The sequence below is a fragment of the Aulonocara stuartgranti genome (assembly GCF_965226115.1).
Source record: "Aulonocara stuartgranti genome assembly, chromosome: 1".
In the NCBI taxonomy this organism is placed as follows: Eukaryota; Metazoa; Chordata; class Actinopteri; order Cichliformes; family Cichlidae; genus Aulonocara; species Aulonocara stuartgranti.
The window spans coordinates 12,182,822-12,202,500 of record NC_138939.1 but is presented as its reverse complement, the minus strand read 5'-3'; the positions used below and the strand labels follow the sequence as shown (position 1 = coordinate 12,202,500).

The 19,679-nt window shown below is 39.6% G+C and overlaps 1 protein-coding gene across 3 annotated transcripts in view; it reads left to right on the top strand.

Annotated features, from left to right (window-relative positions):
• Positions 1-19,679, top strand: part of trpm7 (transient receptor potential cation channel, subfamily M, member 7) — an 89,965-nt gene that overhangs the window by 59,211 nt on the left and 11,075 nt on the right. For 2 of the 3 annotated variants that reach the window (XM_082527635.1, XM_082527634.1), the window contains exons 9-27: positions 2,653-2,776; positions 3,989-4,061; positions 5,314-5,414; positions 5,821-5,955; positions 6,061-6,114; positions 6,208-6,348; positions 7,403-7,531; positions 7,644-7,921; positions 8,017-8,245; positions 8,704-8,859; positions 9,076-9,219; positions 12,937-13,065; positions 13,256-13,507; positions 15,306-15,480; positions 16,193-16,325; positions 16,491-16,669; positions 16,762-16,894; positions 17,274-18,577; positions 19,419-19,513. In XM_082527635.1, the coding sequence (XP_082383761.1) occupies positions 2,653-2,776; positions 3,989-4,061; positions 5,314-5,414; positions 5,821-5,955; positions 6,061-6,114; positions 6,208-6,348; positions 7,403-7,531; positions 7,644-7,921; positions 8,017-8,245; positions 8,704-8,859; positions 9,076-9,219; positions 12,937-13,065; positions 13,256-13,507; positions 15,306-15,480; positions 16,193-16,325; positions 16,491-16,669; positions 16,762-16,894; positions 17,274-18,577; positions 19,419-19,513 (3,964 nt within the window). The remainder of the gene's footprint in view (positions 1-2,652; positions 2,777-3,988; positions 4,062-5,313; positions 5,415-5,820; positions 5,956-6,060; positions 6,115-6,207; positions 6,349-7,402; positions 7,532-7,643; positions 7,922-8,016; positions 8,246-8,703; positions 8,860-9,075; positions 9,220-12,936; positions 13,066-13,255; positions 13,508-15,305; positions 15,481-16,192; positions 16,326-16,490; positions 16,670-16,761; positions 16,895-17,273; positions 18,578-19,418; positions 19,514-19,679) is intronic. The other variant, XM_082527636.1, reaches the window with a different exon arrangement.

The following is a 19,679-nucleotide window of genomic DNA, read 5'->3' as shown; positions in this document are numbered from 1 at the left end:
CCCATAATAAGTTCAACAGGGTAGATGTACTTAAGGAACATGAGACCTTTTCAGATAAATAAAGGCAAATATTGCAAACTACACAAAAGGCAGCCGCTAAAGCGTTTAAGTTTCAAAATAGTACAAACGAAACAGACTAAATTGTCAATTCCACTTAGAAACAAAATATTAATTCTAAAAATAAATCTTAGTTTGTTTTACAGAAGAACAGACAAAATTGACTAACTTTTGTCAATATCAAATAAACTGAGAACTAAAAGGAAATTCTCAATCTCTCCTTCTTGTATAGCTTAGCTTTTCAAACAGTTTTAACAGTTACTTTAGTCTGACAAAAGCCGAATGACGAATTAGCGCTTCCAATCAGAGACTGAGGCTACGTCCACACGTACACGGGTATTTTTGAAAACGGAGATTTTCCGTTTTCGTTTTAAAAAATAATCCCGTCCACACATAAAGGCAGAAATGAAGGAAAACGCTGCTATGAACATGCCAAAGCAGCAGGTGGAGCTAGATTCCTAACCGTGCAGAAATGTTGGCCAATCAGAAGTCTAGAAGCCTCGGTGGGGAAAAAGGAAACAAAGCTGGGGCATAGAAGCAGAACCGAGTCGTATGTGTGGAGTGACAGTAACTGTGTGTATATGTAAGCATTTAAACACTGCAGAGAGTAGAATTAACAGTAACAGTATTGTAGAAATTCATTTCACTGAAACAATAACGTGGCGCACAGTGTGACGTCAAAAAATGCGCACACATTTGACGCTGCGTTTTCTCCGTTTTTCTGGTCCACACGTAAATGCAAAAACGGAGTTTTCAAAAATCTTCGTTTTCAGTGACCAAAAACGCTGTTTATGTGTGGACGAAAGGTGCAAACGCATAGAAAAATCTGCATTTTCAAAAATACCCGGGTACGTGTGGACGTAGCGCATGCACCAGTTTATTGTATTTCCAGACTTGTTTTCGGCACAATTTACAGTGAACGCTACTCTGTTTTTTGTCAGACTTGAAATAGCCGAAATACCTTCACACTACGGAACTTCTATGGCTCTTCCGTTCGACAATCTCTCCGGCATTGGAACCATCATCTGTTTTCTCTTCGGTAACCTTCGGTCACGCTCGGTTGATTTTTCTAGTCGGCACACTCATTTCCTCCATTACCCGGGCGGTACGGTGGCTGGCTGCTTCCCAAACAAATACACATGTGCGGCTCGGCACTTGTGCTGTACGTAACAAGTCACGTGACGTGACGCTGCGGCTGTGATTGGTTCAGCTCTGCGCTACGTAATTTGGATTGGCTGTTCTTTTTTTTTTTCTTTTTTTTAAGAGGACAAGAGCGGCGAGGTCTATCGCGATAGTTTAATTTTTCTATCGAGAAAAAGTTATATCGCGATACATATCGTTATCGTTCTATCGCCCAGCTCTAACTTCCAGTGTGCATTTAAAATCTTCAAAGTTGTCTAAGTGAGACTATTTCTGAATCATGATACTGTTATTGCTAAATAATTTGCTGCTTTAATTGACACAATTTTTCCTTCCTTTTTGTCTTTCTTTTAACTTTGTTTTGATAACAATACTTTTTGTGGCTTTTATTTATTTCTGACATCTATTTCCGACTTGTAAATAGCTCCGTTCACACAAACATTCAGGCATTTTTATGAAACACAAGAGATATGTATATGTCAGTAGCATTGGGTTTTACAATAAGAATAGGACTTGTTTGATGATTTGAAGTGAAATTAAATTGAGTATATGAGGTAGAATATGTAATAAAATAAAGAAAAAAAGACATTTGCAAAATAGTATTAAAATACATGAAGTGATTGTAGAACTGCAGTATTTAAACATGGTGTTTAAGCTTATTATTTATGTTATTGGAACAGGAAATGTTATTTCTGAAGATGGGAACGTAGAAGGGCCAGTAAATTAACAGCTTCACTTTCATGCACAGCTTTCTTGTCACCATGGCACACCAGTACAGCATTTACATTATTGCAGACGCAGCACCACTCTGTCTCTAAATCTCTTTGCTCCTCTCTCCCCTTATGAACAGGGCCCAAATATACTTTAAATCTCCCATTTGGGCTTCAGTTCAACCTGGTCACCATTTGATAAACCAAACAGAACCATATCAATCGTAAAAGCAGAGACGAGCTCCTGAGACGATTTAAAACGAGTGTTTCTCATTTTCCCTTAAAATTAAAAAGTCATAGTTTACTTCATATTTTACACTTGCCTCTCTGTGATCCACCAGTGGGATCTGCCCCACAGTTTGAGAAACACTAGGATGAAATAAGGGGTTGCTCCAAGGCGAAGTATAGGACTGAAAAAGTATTTTTTATCATGCAGTGCCACTGGAGTGCATTCAAAGCATAAAAATATGGCTGAAAAGGTTCATCTTTAGTTTATTCATTATTAAGGATCTATTTGTTTTCCTAGGACAAAAGGAGTAGTGTATCACAACATTAAGACAAGACATTTGTGTAGCTCTTTGGATAAATTGTTCCTTCTTTCACCAGTACTAGTCTAGAACTTCATGCAACCCTAAAACACAATCATATTAATATTGCTAAACAAGTGTTATATGGGTAATATGATGGAATCAAACCCATAAAGCATTTTATAGCTGTGTATTTTAGCAGTTTAACTTTTCAACAGCGGCCTCCCTGATGGAGTGGAAACAGACATTATTGCAACCATCAAGAAAACCTTCAACTTCAGCCAAGGTGAAGCAATCCATCTCTTTCAGACTCTGATGGAGTGCATGAAGAGCAAAGAACTGGTAAACTTTCACTTTCTTAATCACATTTAGTTGCTCTTAATTCTTATTTATATTCACTCATTTTCTCCCACAGTGACAGTGATTTGGGAAGTTCAGAGGGACTAAACAGAAATGTATAAAAACTAAAAGCACCAGAAATTGTGAAAGAAGGTGGTTTAGATTTCAACCTAAACAGGGGGTTTTCAAAGTATGATACCATGGGCCTCCCCACCCAAACAAAGCTGAAACTTTACCTTGACAGAAAGACACACCACCGAGGAAGGGTTTGAGAGATGCAAGCAAAAGCATAACCTTACCAGTAATTTGTGGCGTATAACCTTGTATTTTGTTCTTCTTTCGTTCTGTTTGTTTACATTTTGATATCCTTAAAACTGCGATAAAACTCAACTTTTGATAGATCTTACTTTTTTTTTTAAACACGAGTCTTCCTAAATAGCAGAATTGGTTTCAAAACTGTTGGACTGAGATGAATTACAACTTTGAGGTTAAAGAGAAGAGCAGAAGCACTCTCCAGGAAAAGAAAGACAAAAGGCATAACAATTAATCCATATCAGAATCATATGTCTTCCAATAGCTATGAAAAAAATAGAATTGAATCTAATTTTTGGCAATTGCACAGTTTTACTTAAAATTGATCTAAATCAGTAAAAGTTTTTACTTTCATAATTAAGAAATAAAATAAAAGTAGGACATCGAGACCTTTATTTGTAATTACACTTATAGATTTTGATTGGTACTGGACAATAAAGACATAAGAGAAGAGAAGGTTATTTGAGCCTAAAAATAAGGATTTTGTGTTTCTTTGTAGAGATGGATTGAGAGAGATAATGAGCACAAATGCTGGTGCAAATTGTATTATATTTCACATCTCTTCTGATACACTTCTCTGTTACCTCTACCTGATTGAAATCCTCTTAACCTCCTGAGCCAAACAGCACACTAATGCAGAGACGACTGCGGATGTAATGTTGTAGAATAGAATAGATTAGAAAAGAATAGCTTTTTATTGTCATTGTACTTGTACAACAAAATTGTGGATGTAAAATCTGCCTTCTTGCATATTGGTGACAACTGCTGATTTTTCTAAATAGTGGATTTTTTTTTTTTTTGGGGGGGGGGGGGGGGGTGTTATGATTTCAGCTTCAACCATGTGGATAATGTCTGTGGGAGCCTTATTATAAGTGTTTTTTGTGTTGTTTGTTTTTTTTAAAGATCACTGTGTTTCACATCAGTTCTGAGGAACATCAAGATATTGATGTAGCCATTCTAAGGGCCTTACTCCAAGGTTAGTGGATTCATTTTCTCTGAACCTTTTATCCTCTCATTTTCTTTAATAAAGGAGCCAAAAAAGAAAGTCATGTAAAGTTGATTCAGTTTGTTCATACACTATAGCCATTGGCATTTGAAGCTTAAGATTTCAAGACTTGGTAATGTTGTTTTTCTGATATAGATATGCTTTGAGAACCTAGTTCCCCCCAGTGTGCCCTTTTCTTTCAGCTCTGAGGAGATCATGTTGCTCACATTCACATGGCCTCCTTATTCCAACAATCACTGAGCTCTGTCTCTCACAGCTGTATCCCACCCTTCTCTGTATCCTATTTAAAAAAAACTTTTTATTATGTCCTGCCATTATTCTTTGAATCTTTTTATTGTAAAATTGTATAGGAGAATAATATAGTTAAAATGTTGTTAAATTAAAACGCAAGCAGTCTTTTTCTCTTAACAAAACACGTGAATGGGGTTAAGCATGTTCAGAAGATAAAAGTTGAGGGCTGTGGCTTAAATATCCACTTAGGCAAATATTTGTCAGTCTCAGGTGCTGTTTTCATAGTACAATACTAGCTCACCCTTAAAAAGATCCTGGGGTGCAACCACTTTTTTGCTTTTAAAAAATATTGGGGTTTCTTCAGAGATCCTTGAGTTTTCTAATGAGATATAGATTGTCTCTTATACATATATTTAGGTATTGTTAATGGGCACCATTCTTCCTTCCTTTGTTTGTTTTTTTTAACCTAAAGACTAATTTCAATCAAACGTAGCATAAGAGTGTAAATGGTTCCATCCAGAAACCTGTGCAGATTAGACTAATTACTTGATGGAAGCATGAAAAAGTAAGAGTTATTTTTGCACATTTGCTTCCTTTTTCACTTTCCATTTGCAGGTAAAATGAGACGCAAACAAAAAGATCAGGGAAAATGACCTCAGATTGAAGAACTTACTTTCCTTTTTTACATCCAGACAGCATAAATTATGTGTACTGTGGTCATGACCATTCGATTCAGATGGCTCCTAAAGTACAATCAGGTAGATTAGTGTAGAAGAGACCAGTGGACTGAGCGGGATCTACTTTGTAGTCTAATCTGCTCTGTAGCTGTATTAGTGTGTAATTGACTGTATTACTGTGCTGGACATGCTCTGCTAATGCCCTCTAATCCTGTGTGTTGGCTAACAGGAAATACACAGTTAATAAGGCTTTAGTTGCCTGTGAAGTAATGTGTTTCTGTGTGTTTATACATAGCTTTACCTGTGTGTTTCAGGCACAAACGCATCTGCCTTCGATCAGCTGGTCCTGACTTTGGCCTGGGACCGTGTAGACATTGCCAAGAATCATGTGTTTGTGTACGGACAGCAGCTCCTGGTATGTCTGCATGTTTGTTTGTGTGTGTGTGAGCCACAACTCCCAGGAATGTTTGCTTAGCTCAGCATTAGCTACAAACCTTTGCACTCACCCAAAATAACCCCAGAATTGTTGTTGACCACAGTTTGTAGTCTGAAGACCCAGGAGACTGTTTGGGCAGGCTGCCACGAATTACTTGTCTTGACTGTAACGTGAACCTTATTACAGTTGTCTTCATAAGCAGGCCTCAGTGCCTTTGTTTATTTTAAAACTGGAGGACTTCTGGCTCTTGTGTAAATAAGAGAGTGGATAATATAATTTTTATTTGTATTTGGGTTTTTGTTTTTTTGGTCTTCTTAATTTTGTTTTATAGATATTTTCTATAAGAGAATGCTTCATACCAACATGTGTATTTTTGTGTGTGAAGGTGAGCTCTTTGGAACAAGCAATGTTGGATGCACTTGTAATGGACAGGGTGGACTTTGTTAAGCTGCTCATAGAGAATGGAGTGAGCATGCACCGTTTCCTGACAATCAGTCGGCTCGAGGAGCTCTACAACACGGTACCATCCTATGTCATGTTATAGCCACTTAATGAGAGAGGTGATGGGTATAAAAGATGTCATTTTAAATGTGTGGTGTTTGTATTTTTTTTTTTTATATTGTAGAAGCAACCTCCCAACAACCCAACTCTTCTTCACCTTGTTAGAGATGTCAAACAGGTAATTGCTTCATTTACTATCAATTTACACAATCTTTTTTTCCTGATATTAAGTGTAATCCTCTTAATCTATGTTTATTGTACCTTTTTACAGAGCCATCTGCCTCCAAATTATAAAATCACTTTGATTGACGTTGGCCTGGTTATTGAGTACCTGATGGGCGGGACTTACAGGTGCAACTACACCAGGAAACGCTTTCGAATCATTTACAACAATCTTCATGGAAATAGTAGGGTGAGAAACGGCTGATATTTTTAATGTGTCATAAAACTCTTCCACTTTGTATTTTATTTTAACTTTTAGCCATCAGTGCTGGACAGACCTGGCATACCCAAATGTCTAGTGAGGGTGCATTGGGAGTGTCTTATGGAGGCCCTGATTTGCAAAAACTTCAGTTCCTACCTTAGCAATCCAAAGATGGCTGGGGAGATCGAGAATCGTGGACCATGTTTCGCACCTCTATTGCTGAAGCTGCTATATGGAGCTATGGTCACAAGGTGTCTTGATAACCCCAAAACAAGATATTGGACACCAGAGGTGAACAGAACGTTCAGGTTATAGAATTGTTTAGCTTGGGTTTGCTTGTAATGCCGTAGATGCGGCTAACAGGTACTGACTGGCGAAGTGAACTCTGTCCCTAGGAGTAACTGAAGCAAAAGCTGTGGTGTGGGAGGAGCTCGGTGAAATCCTCAACTATGGTCAGAAGCCTTGGGAAGTGACCAGAAAATTAGTTTGCAGGCAGATACAAGTGGCAGAAATGAGCTTCTTCTCAAAGGTGTTCGGCTTTCCCTTAGAGCTAGGGTGAGGGCCCGGCCATTCAGGAGGGGCTCAGAGTAGAGACACTACTCTTCCACATCAAAAAGACCCTGTTGAGGTGATTTGGGCATCTGACAAGGAAGCATCCTGGACGTGAGGTGTTTTGTAGGTTGTTTCCTACAGGTCAGGCCCAGGTCGCACTGGATAGACTGTTTCTCAGCTTGCTTGGGAGCACCTCTCTGATGCCCCAGATGAAGTGGAGGAGGTGGCGGATGAGAGGGGAGATCTTGGTTTATTTAATTAGACTGCTATCCTTGCAGCCCATTCTCACATATGCAGCAGAAAATGGATGGATGGATTTAGGCCAATATTTTGGTTTTTTTTATCTTGCCAAGCTAACAAGCAAACATTGTCAACAAAACATGTTGGTGACATTGTTGGTTGACATATTTTGGGCTTTAATATCTATAATTATATTTGTTATGAACAAGTAGTCTACTAAACGTGAATATGGGTTCATGTTTTTGCACAGAGGTCTGGGCGCCATACAGCAGGTCCTGGTTTAAGAAAAAGTCATGAGTCTTTTAGCATGCAGGCTGACAAGAAGGAGAAGACAAGGCACAACCACTTTATCAAGACTGCGCAACCGTACAAACCCAAGGTAAACATGCCTAAAAGGCTGTGGTGAATTAAAGCCTCTGCATATCTGGAACCATTGTTGAAAGTAAGGTCTGTCTCCTTCTTAACCCCCCATTGTTCATTTCACTTCTCAGCTCGAGTCTTCCACCGAGCAGAAACAAAAGAGAAGCAAAGAAGAGATTGTGGACATTGACGACCCAGAGACGCGGCGTTTCCCCTACCCTTTTAATGAGCTCCTGGTCTGGGCTGTGCTGATGAAAAGGCAGAAAATGTCACTCTTCCTCTGGCAGCATGGAGAAGAAAACATGGCAAAGGCACTGGTGGCCTGCAAACTCTGCCGGTCTATGAGCTATGAGGCCAAGAAGAGCGATGTAGTGGATGACACCTCAGAGGAGCTAAAGGAGTACTCAAAGTAAGATTTTCTGTGACTTTTGATACGTTTCAGATATGAGTGAAATATTCTTTTTATATATCAGGAGTGAAATAATCGTGCGGGTTGTATCACAGTGAGTTTGGGAGGTTGGCAGTAGACCTGCTGGAGCAGTCATTCAGGCAGGATGAGACTATGGCCATGAAGCTTCTGACTTATGAGCTAAAGAACTGGAGCAACTCCACCTGTTTGAAGTTGGCTGTCTCGTCTCACCTACGACCATTTGTGGCTCATACCTGCACCCAGATGCTGCTGTCAGACATGTGGATGGGACGACTGAATATGCGCAAGAACTCCTGGTACAAGGTTCATGTTCCATTTAGATTTTAATTTTGGTAGAAGATAAAGCTGGTATAATTTTCATGTGATATTTAGAGCTTTGCTTGCAGATCTAATATACAAAAATTGCTATCAGTACCTTTTATTTAAAAATGGTCAACAAAAATCTATCTTCTGTACCTGTTAAGTGAGTCATTAGGGAATAAAGCATTTATTTAAGGAGGTCATACTCTGAAATCAAGGTTAGACCTTAAGCAGCTAATGAAGCTGAGTTACACTGTAGTGATTAATCACACTATAGAAAAGCAGAAAAGTATTTACATTTGTGAAAACAGCAAAATTGGCAGCAAAATTGGGAGTGCACACATCAGGTTAGTTTTTCTCTTAAATGGCAATATTATGGGTTTCATCAGTGTTTGTAATTCAAAGGACTGTCTCAACAAATATAGCAGTACCCACCCCCATGAGTTTGCATGTATCTGCAGGTGATTCTGAGTATCTTGGTGCCTCCTGCCATCCTCCTGCTGGAGTACAAATCCAAGGCTGAGATGGCTCACATTCCTCAGAGTCAGGATGACCACCAGATGACCATGGAGGACAGCGAACACAACTTCCAGATCATAGCTGAAGACATTCAAATGGTTAGATTTACACACTGTCTTTGTCTTGTGTGCACTCTAGAATTCACCAATGTTTTGACAGACTTTATGAATGAAAAGCTGTCAATTTGTTCTAGTTGAGCAGTATTAAAGGCTGTATCTATGTATAACAATGAAAAGTGGGAAAACTGTAATATTCAGATAATTAAATCTTTTTTCCTCATTGTGTAATTTGGGCCTGTTTAATGTTTTTTGCAGGATGTGTTTAAGGAGACAAGATCCCATGACCATGTGGAGACAAAAAGTGACATGGAGACACATGTTCGTTCCAGGAAGCTGCCTTTAACCAGGAAAATCTATGCCTTCTATCATGCTCCTATTGTCAAGTTCTGGTCCAATACGGTATGAAGATTACAGTGAAAGCGCATAGATATATATGGAAAAGCAAGTTGACTAAGATCTTCTCAGACACTTAAATTATCTTTTTGCCAGCATTGCTTCACTTAAGAAATTTAGTCGCCAAATATCCTTCAACTAAAGCCAACATGCACCCTTGTGTCAGGGAATCAGATAACATACAAGAGGTTTCTGCCACAACTTTATCTACTCCTTGGTGCATGGAGAAGGGGATAAAGTCTGAAGAAGTTAAAACTCCAGCAATACGTGTCTAGGAAAAATTCAGTAAAGCAATAAAGGTGTTGCTCGAGACTTAACGACTTGAGGTAATCAAACACCATTGAGACAGTAGAAGGTACAAGGGGCAGCCCTGATTGATCTCACAGTATCTCACCCACATGAAAGCTTATGGAACATAATCACACTAAAATATCCAATATAAAACTTACAATTAATGGTTCTAGATTATTGGTAAGAGGTCTTTATATATATTTTTCTTCTTGTTCTTGTCTTGTATCTGGTATTCATCATTCAGTTGTGGGTTTTGTTTTACCTGTGTTTAGGCAGTCCCCAAGTGGCAAAGCACCACCTTCATCTCCACATCGTTACTTTTTATTTTAAATAAAATACAGTAGAGAGTGGGCAGGAAAGTGTGTTCAAATCAGAAGGCAAGGGGTGCACCTTTCAAACAGCACGAGTCCTTCTACTAATTTTCCTTGAGGAAAATTATGTTATAATATATTTTCTTAAATACGCTCATGCACTGTCAGGTTCACGCTCTTCTTTTCTCTCGCATTTTTCTCACTGTTGCCCAACACTAGTTCTCAGAAACTTAGGTTGGGACTGATCTTTGTTGGTTACTGATACATCACTAAAACCCACTAGCCTACAGAATATAGCCTCTGCCTACGCTTATCTACATCTGCTTTAGCAGATTTCATCCGAGTTTAAGCACATTACTGCATCACTGCACCGCTGACTTGCCTATCACCCGTGGGATAATGGCTGATTTTTCCAGCAGATCACACCTCACATGTCAAGGTTCAACAGTTTTCACAACTGACTTAATTAACGTTACACTAAGAAACTGGACGTGTGTGTGTGTGTGTGTGTGGGAGGACATTTTAAGACTTTCCCACAGTTTACAGTGTGTTTGACCTACTTAAAAAATTGTACTACTTAAGTAGCAATTTTATACAAACTTAAATTGAGAGTCAGCGTAACGATGGGAAACACTAGAGTTAGGCATTGCTTCCTTTCTGAACCCCTCCTGTGCTTAAAAAGTTATGTGACTTAAAAATAGCAGAAAAATAATGTTACTTAAAACATCAAAACTGGCTGATTCATTTAGGGTCAGGTGGGAACTGTTCTCAGATTTAGTTGATTTTGATATGGAATGATATTTGCGTGGAGGCAAAGTTTCTTCAGAAATGCTGACAGTTAAGCTTGCTGACACAGACACTGCTGATGTTAAGCAGGTATAATGTTCACCGTCTTCGTTTACTGTGTTAGTTTGTTCATGGTTGTTGCTAGGTATAGAACACAAAGTGAAACTGAGGTTGGAAATGTCTCAAGTTTTGTTACTATTTAACCACAAAACAAACTGCTGGACAAATTTAAATTTGATCTGAGATATATCTATATCTGTCTATGTATCTATCTGTCTGTCTGTCTTCTGAGTCTGATTATATATATCAGAGTTTATTATTTTATCAGAGTGTCTGTGTAAAATTGTACAATATCTGGCTGTGCAGAAGTTGAAGAAATTTACTTAAAACCACATGCCAGCCTCATGGTGCCTCTAAAGAAAAAGTTGGACTCGACAAAAACATCAGGCATCTGACACTTATTCATCAGCACAAGAAAACATGTTCAGCAAATAGTAATAATATAGTAATGTGATACAAATTACACGTTTAAAGACTAATTTGATGTTATGGTACGACAGTTTGTCTGTGTAGGTTCTCAGTCATTTAGGTCATGGTAGTTTAAGGAGCTTGGAAAGAAAGTGACTGGACTTCTTAAAGTTTCTGGAAGACATTGCAAATCTCATCCAAGAGGCTTCTTTAGTTCTAAAACCAAATGGTGGAGAGTCCCAGATATTTAAACCCTAGTGCAGATTGTCCCTTAAGAGGGTCACTGACTCGCTATTATAAGAATATTACTACTGTGTGATGAGGCTCGTGATTAATAGTGGGTGAATGACTTTTTTTTGCTTTTTTTCCAAGCTCCTTAGACTAGTATGACAGTTGTACTTTAAAGTCTTCTGTATCATCTTCTCCTGTGTTACTATAAGATCATCTCGCTCCATCTTACTGGGATTTAAGTCACTCCTATCCTCTTTTCACCCTTCCCAGTGTTTGATCACAAGTTTCTGTTTACTTTTTGATGGTGGAGTTTTTTCGGTGGACGCAGTTTAGTGTTTTGATTGGTTTTCCTGTTGCCTTCTGTGGGTCACCTGGTTGTCGGTGGGTAGTAAAGACAAGTTTGCATGATAGGAGCAGTAGAGGAGAGCAACAGAGTGGGTTTTCTGTAGTTATTGACTTTCTTTGAACATATGGCTGCGCAGTATATGTCATATAGGTATTCATATTTAAAGTGTTACCAGAACTGAGGATTATCATTGTCATGATTATTTATATTTATATATTGGTGGTTTCCTCACTTAAGTGGTAGGGTCCATGTGAGGCTGGGAAAGACATAAGTGTGGGGACTGAGTAGTAGAGTCGGGGGGGTTGGCAGCTTCCACTGAGGCTGCATTCTATTTCATTTTATTTTTTTAACTTTGTGTCATTGACATTTTATTTTATTAAAATGTTTGCAAAATAAACGGTACCTTTTCCACCATTCTATTGCCTAAAGACCTGCTTCATCAACATAATTTTTAAACCTTTTGTTGCCAAACATTAAAAACACCCCCTTGTTTGGTTTCTTGGTGGCACACTCATCCTGTTTCTTGTATCCTCCTCTAACACAACAGCCATCTGCATGGCCTCTTTTACCACATCGATGAACAGTCTCTTTGGCAGCTCTATTTTTAATATCCTCTGCCAATTATGTCAGGGATCCCTCTTCTGCACATGTCCAAAGAGGGCAAATGAACTACTAAGCCCAGGAGTTGTGACTAATATTGGGTTGTTAATATATTACAGTAAATGTGCTGCTGGTAAGAGGCCCTAAAGCCTTTATGGTTAGGTATTTACTTTTCAATTTATCACTGTGAGTAATCAGTTTTATATTAAATGCACTGACTAAACAGGTTTTAATAAAAATAACAATTGTTTGAGCATTTTCTGTTCCATTTATCAAGTAATCCACCAAAGTGCCCCATTAATACCTTCTGGGAACTGAGAGTTGTGAGTTTCACTTGAGACTGAGAGGGATGAATTTCTCTCACAATATTTATTCAGACGGCTAACCACCAGCTGAGCTCTGAGGCCAGAGACTTCAGGGACATGACTATTTGTTCCCAACTCAAAGTGATGAGGTTCAACCCTTTAGAAGGACTTTAACTGACCTCATCTCAAAATAATTAACTGAGGAAGTTATCTGAATTAGGGGCTCTTTGTAAGCCAGGGCCGTTTTCCATTTCCGTCCCCTCTGATTTATATACTATAGAGAATCTGCTGTGCATTGTTTCACATGTAGGAGGGATGGGAGGGAGGAATTTTTCTTTTTCTTTTTTTTTAAATGAACCTTACTTTATTTGTCTCCCATATTCAGCTCTTCTACTTGGGCTACTTGATGTTGTACACATATGTGGTGCTGGTGAAAATGTCTCAATGGCCTACTCTTCAAGAGTGGGTGGTCATCGTCTACATCTTTACGGCTGCCATTGAGAAAATCAGAGAGGTGCGTGGATCAGAAGTGTTCCTTTTTCAGATGCATGAGTCTCCATAAGTTCGTTGTCCAAAATGAGTTTGCATTTCATAGGAATACACAGAGGTTAGCTTATTATTACAGCTTCTTTCTGGAGGACTGACTGTTGTTTAATGTCTTTCTGATTTCACTTCTCTTCTCTATTACTGCTTTTACTCTCTAGATGTTTATGGCTGAGGCTGGCAAAATAAGTCAGAAAATAAAGGTGTGGTTCAGCGAATATTTCAACGTGTCCGACTTCCTGGCCATTGTGACCTTCTTTATTGGTTGTGGCCTGAGGTTGGGCGGAGGTGATGCCTTTGGCCCTGGGAGGACAGTTTATTGTCTTAACATCATCTTCTGGTATGTGCGACTCCTGGATTTCCTGACTGTTAATCAACAAGCTGGGCCCTACGTTATGATGATTGCCAAAATGGTGAGTCTTTTCTAAGTTTAGTATTCATTTGAACACAAATTTTACAGCAACTTGTGACACTGAGGATGAGATTGTTTAATTTACTTTCATACCACAAGCACAACAATGTCTGGTATGTGGTTCTAGGAAAATTCAACTTGAGGCATGCAGAGTGAATCTCACGTAAAAGGGAAAACATTGCCTCCAGGCTCCTGGGCCTGTCAGACATAGTTTCTGCATAACAGAAATGAAGAACTGCAGACTGAGTTACTTTATCCCCAGGTTGAGTGTTTTAGTCCTGCAAAACCTTTGTTGTGCTGGTTAACAAGGGGCATCCTCCTTTAGAGGCCCATGAAAACCCCAGAAACCTCAACAATAGTACCTAGCATGCTAGGTGTCCCATCCCCACCCCCACTCCCACTTTTACCTCTCATGTTAGACATACTGCAGCCCAGGTGGACGACAGCGTCTTCTAAAGCCAATTTCCTGCTTCTCTCAGCAGCCTCTGATAATGACCTGATAGCTTGTCAGAAGGCTTGTCCTCGAACCTCCATGCTTTCTGTGTGGTTGTTGGCCGCAAATTCTCCTTATCCCATCTCTGCAAGGAGCACCAGCTGCAAATCTGGCTTCTTCTTTTTTTCTTAGTTTGTTTCTAAAGTTTGTTCACAATTTAAACAAACTCTCAGAGATTCCTGGCTTTTGTGTATTGATGTATATGCCATGTTTATTTTCGCTTTTTTTAATCACTTTCAATTCATATTTAAACAGCACCATCTGCAGGTATTGTACCGCACTATGTTATCCTAAACTGCCACATTTAGTTTCACCATTTATTGTGCTATTAAAATATAACATCACATGTTATGGTATAGTTAAATATAATATTGGATGAAATGATGAGATAAACTCTGAGGCTGGTTCATTTTATTTGGCATTCTGTGATGAAACACTAAATTCGCTTCCTTACTGGGACTAAACGATTATGAGCTAGCTTAGCACTTACTTGAGCTAAACTGATTAGCCTGGCTTTGTCCAAAGCTTAAACATGTCCATCAACCAGCTCCTTTAAATTCTGACACCCTTTAAAAATAAATAATTATTATAATAATAATAATTTGCAAAGTGAATTTTTTTTAAAGGGGATTGTGTGGCATCACACTTAATTTGAAGTCTAATTGGTGCAATTCCAGGTGTTGATATATGGATTTTTTTTTTTTTTTAAACCATTGGACAAAACCAGAAACATTATTTTGCTTGTTTTCAGTTTTGTTTTGTTTTTAGTTAAGAAGCTTCATATGTAGTTGGCATTTGAATAAATAAATATTATGTATATTTGACTAAAGTCTACTATATATACGGTATTTAAAAGTAGTGGTATTAGTGTTGTATTGGTGGTATTAGTGTTCCAACTCAGCCAGAAAGCAAATACATATTTCCTAATTTATTAGATTTCTTCTTAAATTAAGCAAAATTGAATCAGAATGTAATCAACATATGTTTAATTATGTGCATTTCAACAGCTTAAAAATGTATTAGACTAATAATCCTGGGTGATTTCAGTACAAGCTTTGGAAAGATTTTCTATCAGCTAAAATCAATAATTTTTTAAACCAAACTAAAAACTGGAAAAGCATCAGCTTGTTTTTGTTTCATATAAAAACTTAAATTCGAGTTTACTTTAAATCCCGGATGTAACCTATATATACTAAAAAGTCCCTAAAATTTTTTTTAGCAGTCTAATATTTTCATATATGGATAATTAATATGGTTATTATTTATCCATCATGTTTTCCATTGACTTGATGTGATGCACTTGCAGGTGGCCAACATGTTCTATATTGTGGTAATAATGGCTATAGTCCTGCTGAGCTATGGAGTACCTAGGAAAGCTATTCTGTATCCGAATGAGGAGCCAAGCTGGACGCTGGCCAAAGACGTGGTTTTTCAGCCGTACTGGATGATGTATGGGGAAGTATATGCCTATGAAATCGATGGTAAGGACGATGAGCTTGGTAGGGGAGACTAGGAGGGTTAGGGCAGTTTTGTTCAAAGCTTCTCACCACAGCATGTCAGCTAATCATCAGTCAAAACAAGCACTGGAAATCAAACCCACGATATCCTAATCATCGTTTGCTCCCACAACCTCTTTGGCACAACATGGTTCCCAAACAGCGGCAACCAGAACAGGTCACTTTAGGAGGGCAGGACATTTTGCTCCACCACAGCATCAACTGTCCTGATGTGGCTCTTAATGGTCTAGATTAAAAGGCAGTGCTTAAGTGGTCATCATTTGTGTTGGGTGCATTTGAAGCTTTGGTGGAACAAAACACTTGGCCAACCTCCGTAATCTGAGCTGGTATGCTGACATTTTACAAGCTGCTAAATTGATCACATAGGTTATCATGACCTTGTGGCAGCTAAAGAATCAATTCACGATGTTTCAAACAGCTGTAGCCAGTAGAAATAAAAATAAAATGAATACGTCTGATACAAAACTATGAAGAATGTTACGACTGCAGTCATTTGAGCATTTTTTTCCAGTCATTTTTATCTCCATCACACTGTTGAAGCTTTGCTGTCCTCCTTTATCTTTGAATGTTAGTTGTAGAAGACAATGAATTAAACCTGCATGTGTGTGCATTGTAATATTAGAAGGTTGGTGGATGTTTGTCCTGCTCCCTCCTAATGGACTTCTTTCCTTCACAGTTTGTGCCAACAACAGTGATCAATCGGTGAAGTCGCTGTGCACAGCAGGAGTGTGGCTGACGCCTTTCCTACAAGCAGTCTACCTCTTTGTGCAGTACATATTGATGGTCAACCTCCTAATCGCCTTTTTCAAGTAAGTACTTTTTAGCCTCAGCATTGCCCAGCTTTGAGCTATGTGAACATTTAAACTTCTATTCCTCCATATTGGTTTTGTCCATTTACTGATACTGCTTTCTGATTTCATTGTTGATCTTGCCATTGATGCAGTTGACAGTTAAATGTTTAACTCTGCTTCCAGCAATGTCTATATGCAAGTAAAGTCCATTTCTAATCTGGTGTGGAAGTACCAGCGTTACCACTTCATTATGGCCTACCATGAGAAGCCTGTCCTCCCACCTCCCTTCATCCTACTGTGCCATATATACTCCCTCTTCTGTATGTGTAGAAAAAGGAAGAAGGAGAATATCTACGGACCAAGTATACTTTTTATACTCATTACAAGCAGTTTAAGTGGTCATCAAAGAAATGTACAGCAGTTACAAGTTGCTGTTGCTTCTTTTTTTTTTCAGAGCTGTTTCTCACAGAGGAAGACCAAAAGAAGCTTCATGATTTTGAGGAGCAGTGTGTGGAGACGTACTTTCATGAGAAGGATGATCAGTTTCACTCGGGAAGTGAGGAACGCATACGCCTTACTTCAGAAAGGTAAGACCACTGTTGGCCTTCACAGAGGCAAGATACGTTTTCAAAGTATTAAAACAAATGGCAGTTTCTTTTTCTTTATTTGTTTTAATAAACACCCAGAAAATTGTACCAGTAATATTAAACAAGAAATCTATTTTCTTAAATTTTATTTATATAGCACCAAATTATAACATGAGTCATCTCAGGGACATAAAAAGGCTGTTATGGAAGTACTTGCCCAAGGACAGGAGGAAAAACTCAGCAAAAAGGGAAAAGAGCAACATTCAACAAACAATATAACAATATCTGAACAGTTTTCTTGATTTGAATTGAATGAGGAAAGTTACAGGTAATTTGGGTTGTTCTGTAAGTAATGAAAGCTGCTGTTTGTCATTTACAGGGTTGAGGTCATGTGCTTGCAGCTGAAGGAGGTTGGAAACAAGGTGAACTTTATAAAGCGCTCATTGCACACATTGGACTCTCAGATTGGCCACCTGCAGGACCTCTCAGCCCTGACCGTGGACACTCTGAAGACACTCACAGTTCAGAGGGCATCAGAAGCCAGCAAGGTCCACAATCAGATCACTCGGGAGCTCAGTCTGTCTAAGAATGTGGTCCCGAGCATTGCCCCCATGTCGACAGACACTGGCCCCCTCTCCAAATCATCTGTGAAAGGAAAAAGCAGTGTCAGTGCCTACTTTGGCTCCTCTTTTCCCCAGACAGGAGCTACCATTGCGGATGCTCTGTTTGGGATGGGCGCAGAACGAAGGGCTGGGACAGAAAGCCGACGGAGAATCGGGCCCAGTCCTGCATCAGAATTGGGGCCAGACCCCACCCTGAACCCAGCATTGAGTCCAGAGAGGAGGGGCTTGTTCGGGCTTGGACACCTCGCTGCAGAGGTTGGCTCGTCAAGCAGTGCCGACTGCAGGGCCTTTGAGCAAAGTGTTGTGCCCGTTTCCTCTTCAGAGCTGCGTCAACGAGGACACTCGCTCACTCAGACTAAGCAGACCCGTCCACAAGAGCCGGGCCCTTCCGACTCACCATCCAGCCTGCCTAATGTGCCCTCCCCTGGGGTTCAATTCCACATCAGCAGCACCCCCTCCCAGCCCAGTGGCTCCAGCCACTCTGAACTAGCTCTGTCTGGGCTTTACCAGCACCCCCTACAGTCAGACAGCACCTCTGTAGAGTTTGGGGCATTTGTGGGTAAGTATGTGAATGAGGCTGAATCTGGTGATGAGAAGATAAAAGAGGAGGATGAAAAGTGTGTGTGTCTCTATCCTACTGTTGTTATTGTGTCTAAGACTTCTGGCTCTACTCAGCCTGTTTGCTTGCCTGCTTGCGCTGTGAAGCCTGAGAACACAGAGGGGTTAGCAAAGGGGGAGAGAGAGTGGGACTCCAATTTGGGATATGTAAACGAGGCATTCAGTGACGACGAGGGCAGATCCGGCTATCCGAGTAGACGGTATACAGATGATGAACTCTCTCCAGACCCCGAGTTAACATCACCACTGGGTGACAGCTATGGAAATAATAGACTGCCAGGCTGCACTGAAACGTTTGCTGTGGCATCCAGGAGACCCCACAGACAGTGGATAAAGAGAGTGGGAGTGTCAGAACAAGCAACATCTTGCTATGAAGGTCAGAGTTGGTCAGAAGGTCATCATGACAAGAGGAGCCTGGCGAGTGGGCCAAATGCAGCAAGAGGTTTGAGTTTCAGTCTGAGCTCCATTTGCCAGGTGCTGGGGCTGTCCACCTCCAGATCAGGAGTGCAGTAGTGCTTTGGCTGGGGACCTTCTCCTTTCCTTTCTCTGCTCTGTCTGGACCTTTTGCCCGACTTGTTCTTGGGTAGTTCTGTGGTTTTCACCTAAGTCACACGAGTGTGGGTGATTGGTTTTCTTATTGAAGTTAACAATGAATGTTTTTTGTTTTGTATTGTTTTGTTTTTTTGGGCTGCACCCAAATATTTGAGTATTCGGATTTATTTAGTTGCATAGGCATCAAAATAAATAAATAAATATATATGTGTGTGTATATATATCAGAGACAAGCCTGGAAATTATGGGTTTTCACAGTTCTCGTTAACAGCAGTGATCGTCATTTTAGCTCACCACCTCACTGTTGTAAGATTGTTGCAAGTTTTAGCAGCTTTTTATAACCACAAAAAAAAAAATCAGTGGGCATTTTTACTCGGCGTAAACCACATATCTCTTTCTCTCTGTACCATCCAGCAAACAGCAGTACCCAGACAGATTTTTACACTGCATGTGGCACTATTTCACAATAGTTAGTGATTATGTGTGTCCCCCGGATCTCAAAAGAACTTGTATTCGGGACAGCCCTATTATTTTAAGGTATTTGTGTCTGTCAGGTGGGGGTGAGGAATCAGATGTTGAACTGAGATTATTTCACCATGAAGGGGTTGGTCGTGTCATTAAATCAGGGACTGTGTATGTTTTTTTTTTTTTGTTTGTCTTAATTTGAATTAATTTGAGCAGTTGCATTAGATTTTGTAATAGGAATATAACTTGATGTTTTCTTGGTTCAGGACATAAAGACAGTGAGGAACTCCAGCACTCTTTGGCCAAAGCAACACCCACCTCCAGCAAACAGCAAAGCCCGACCCCACAGACCAAATCCCAGGTGTGTGTATGTCACCTATACCGATGTGTATTTTATTTATTTTAAAATTTCTCTTCTCATAATGTCAGACCTCCGCAGACATTTTCATATGTAGACTCCTAACATGACTGACTGGGCTGTTTGCATAATAAGCATGTAAAAACAACCAAACCACAGCAAAACAAAC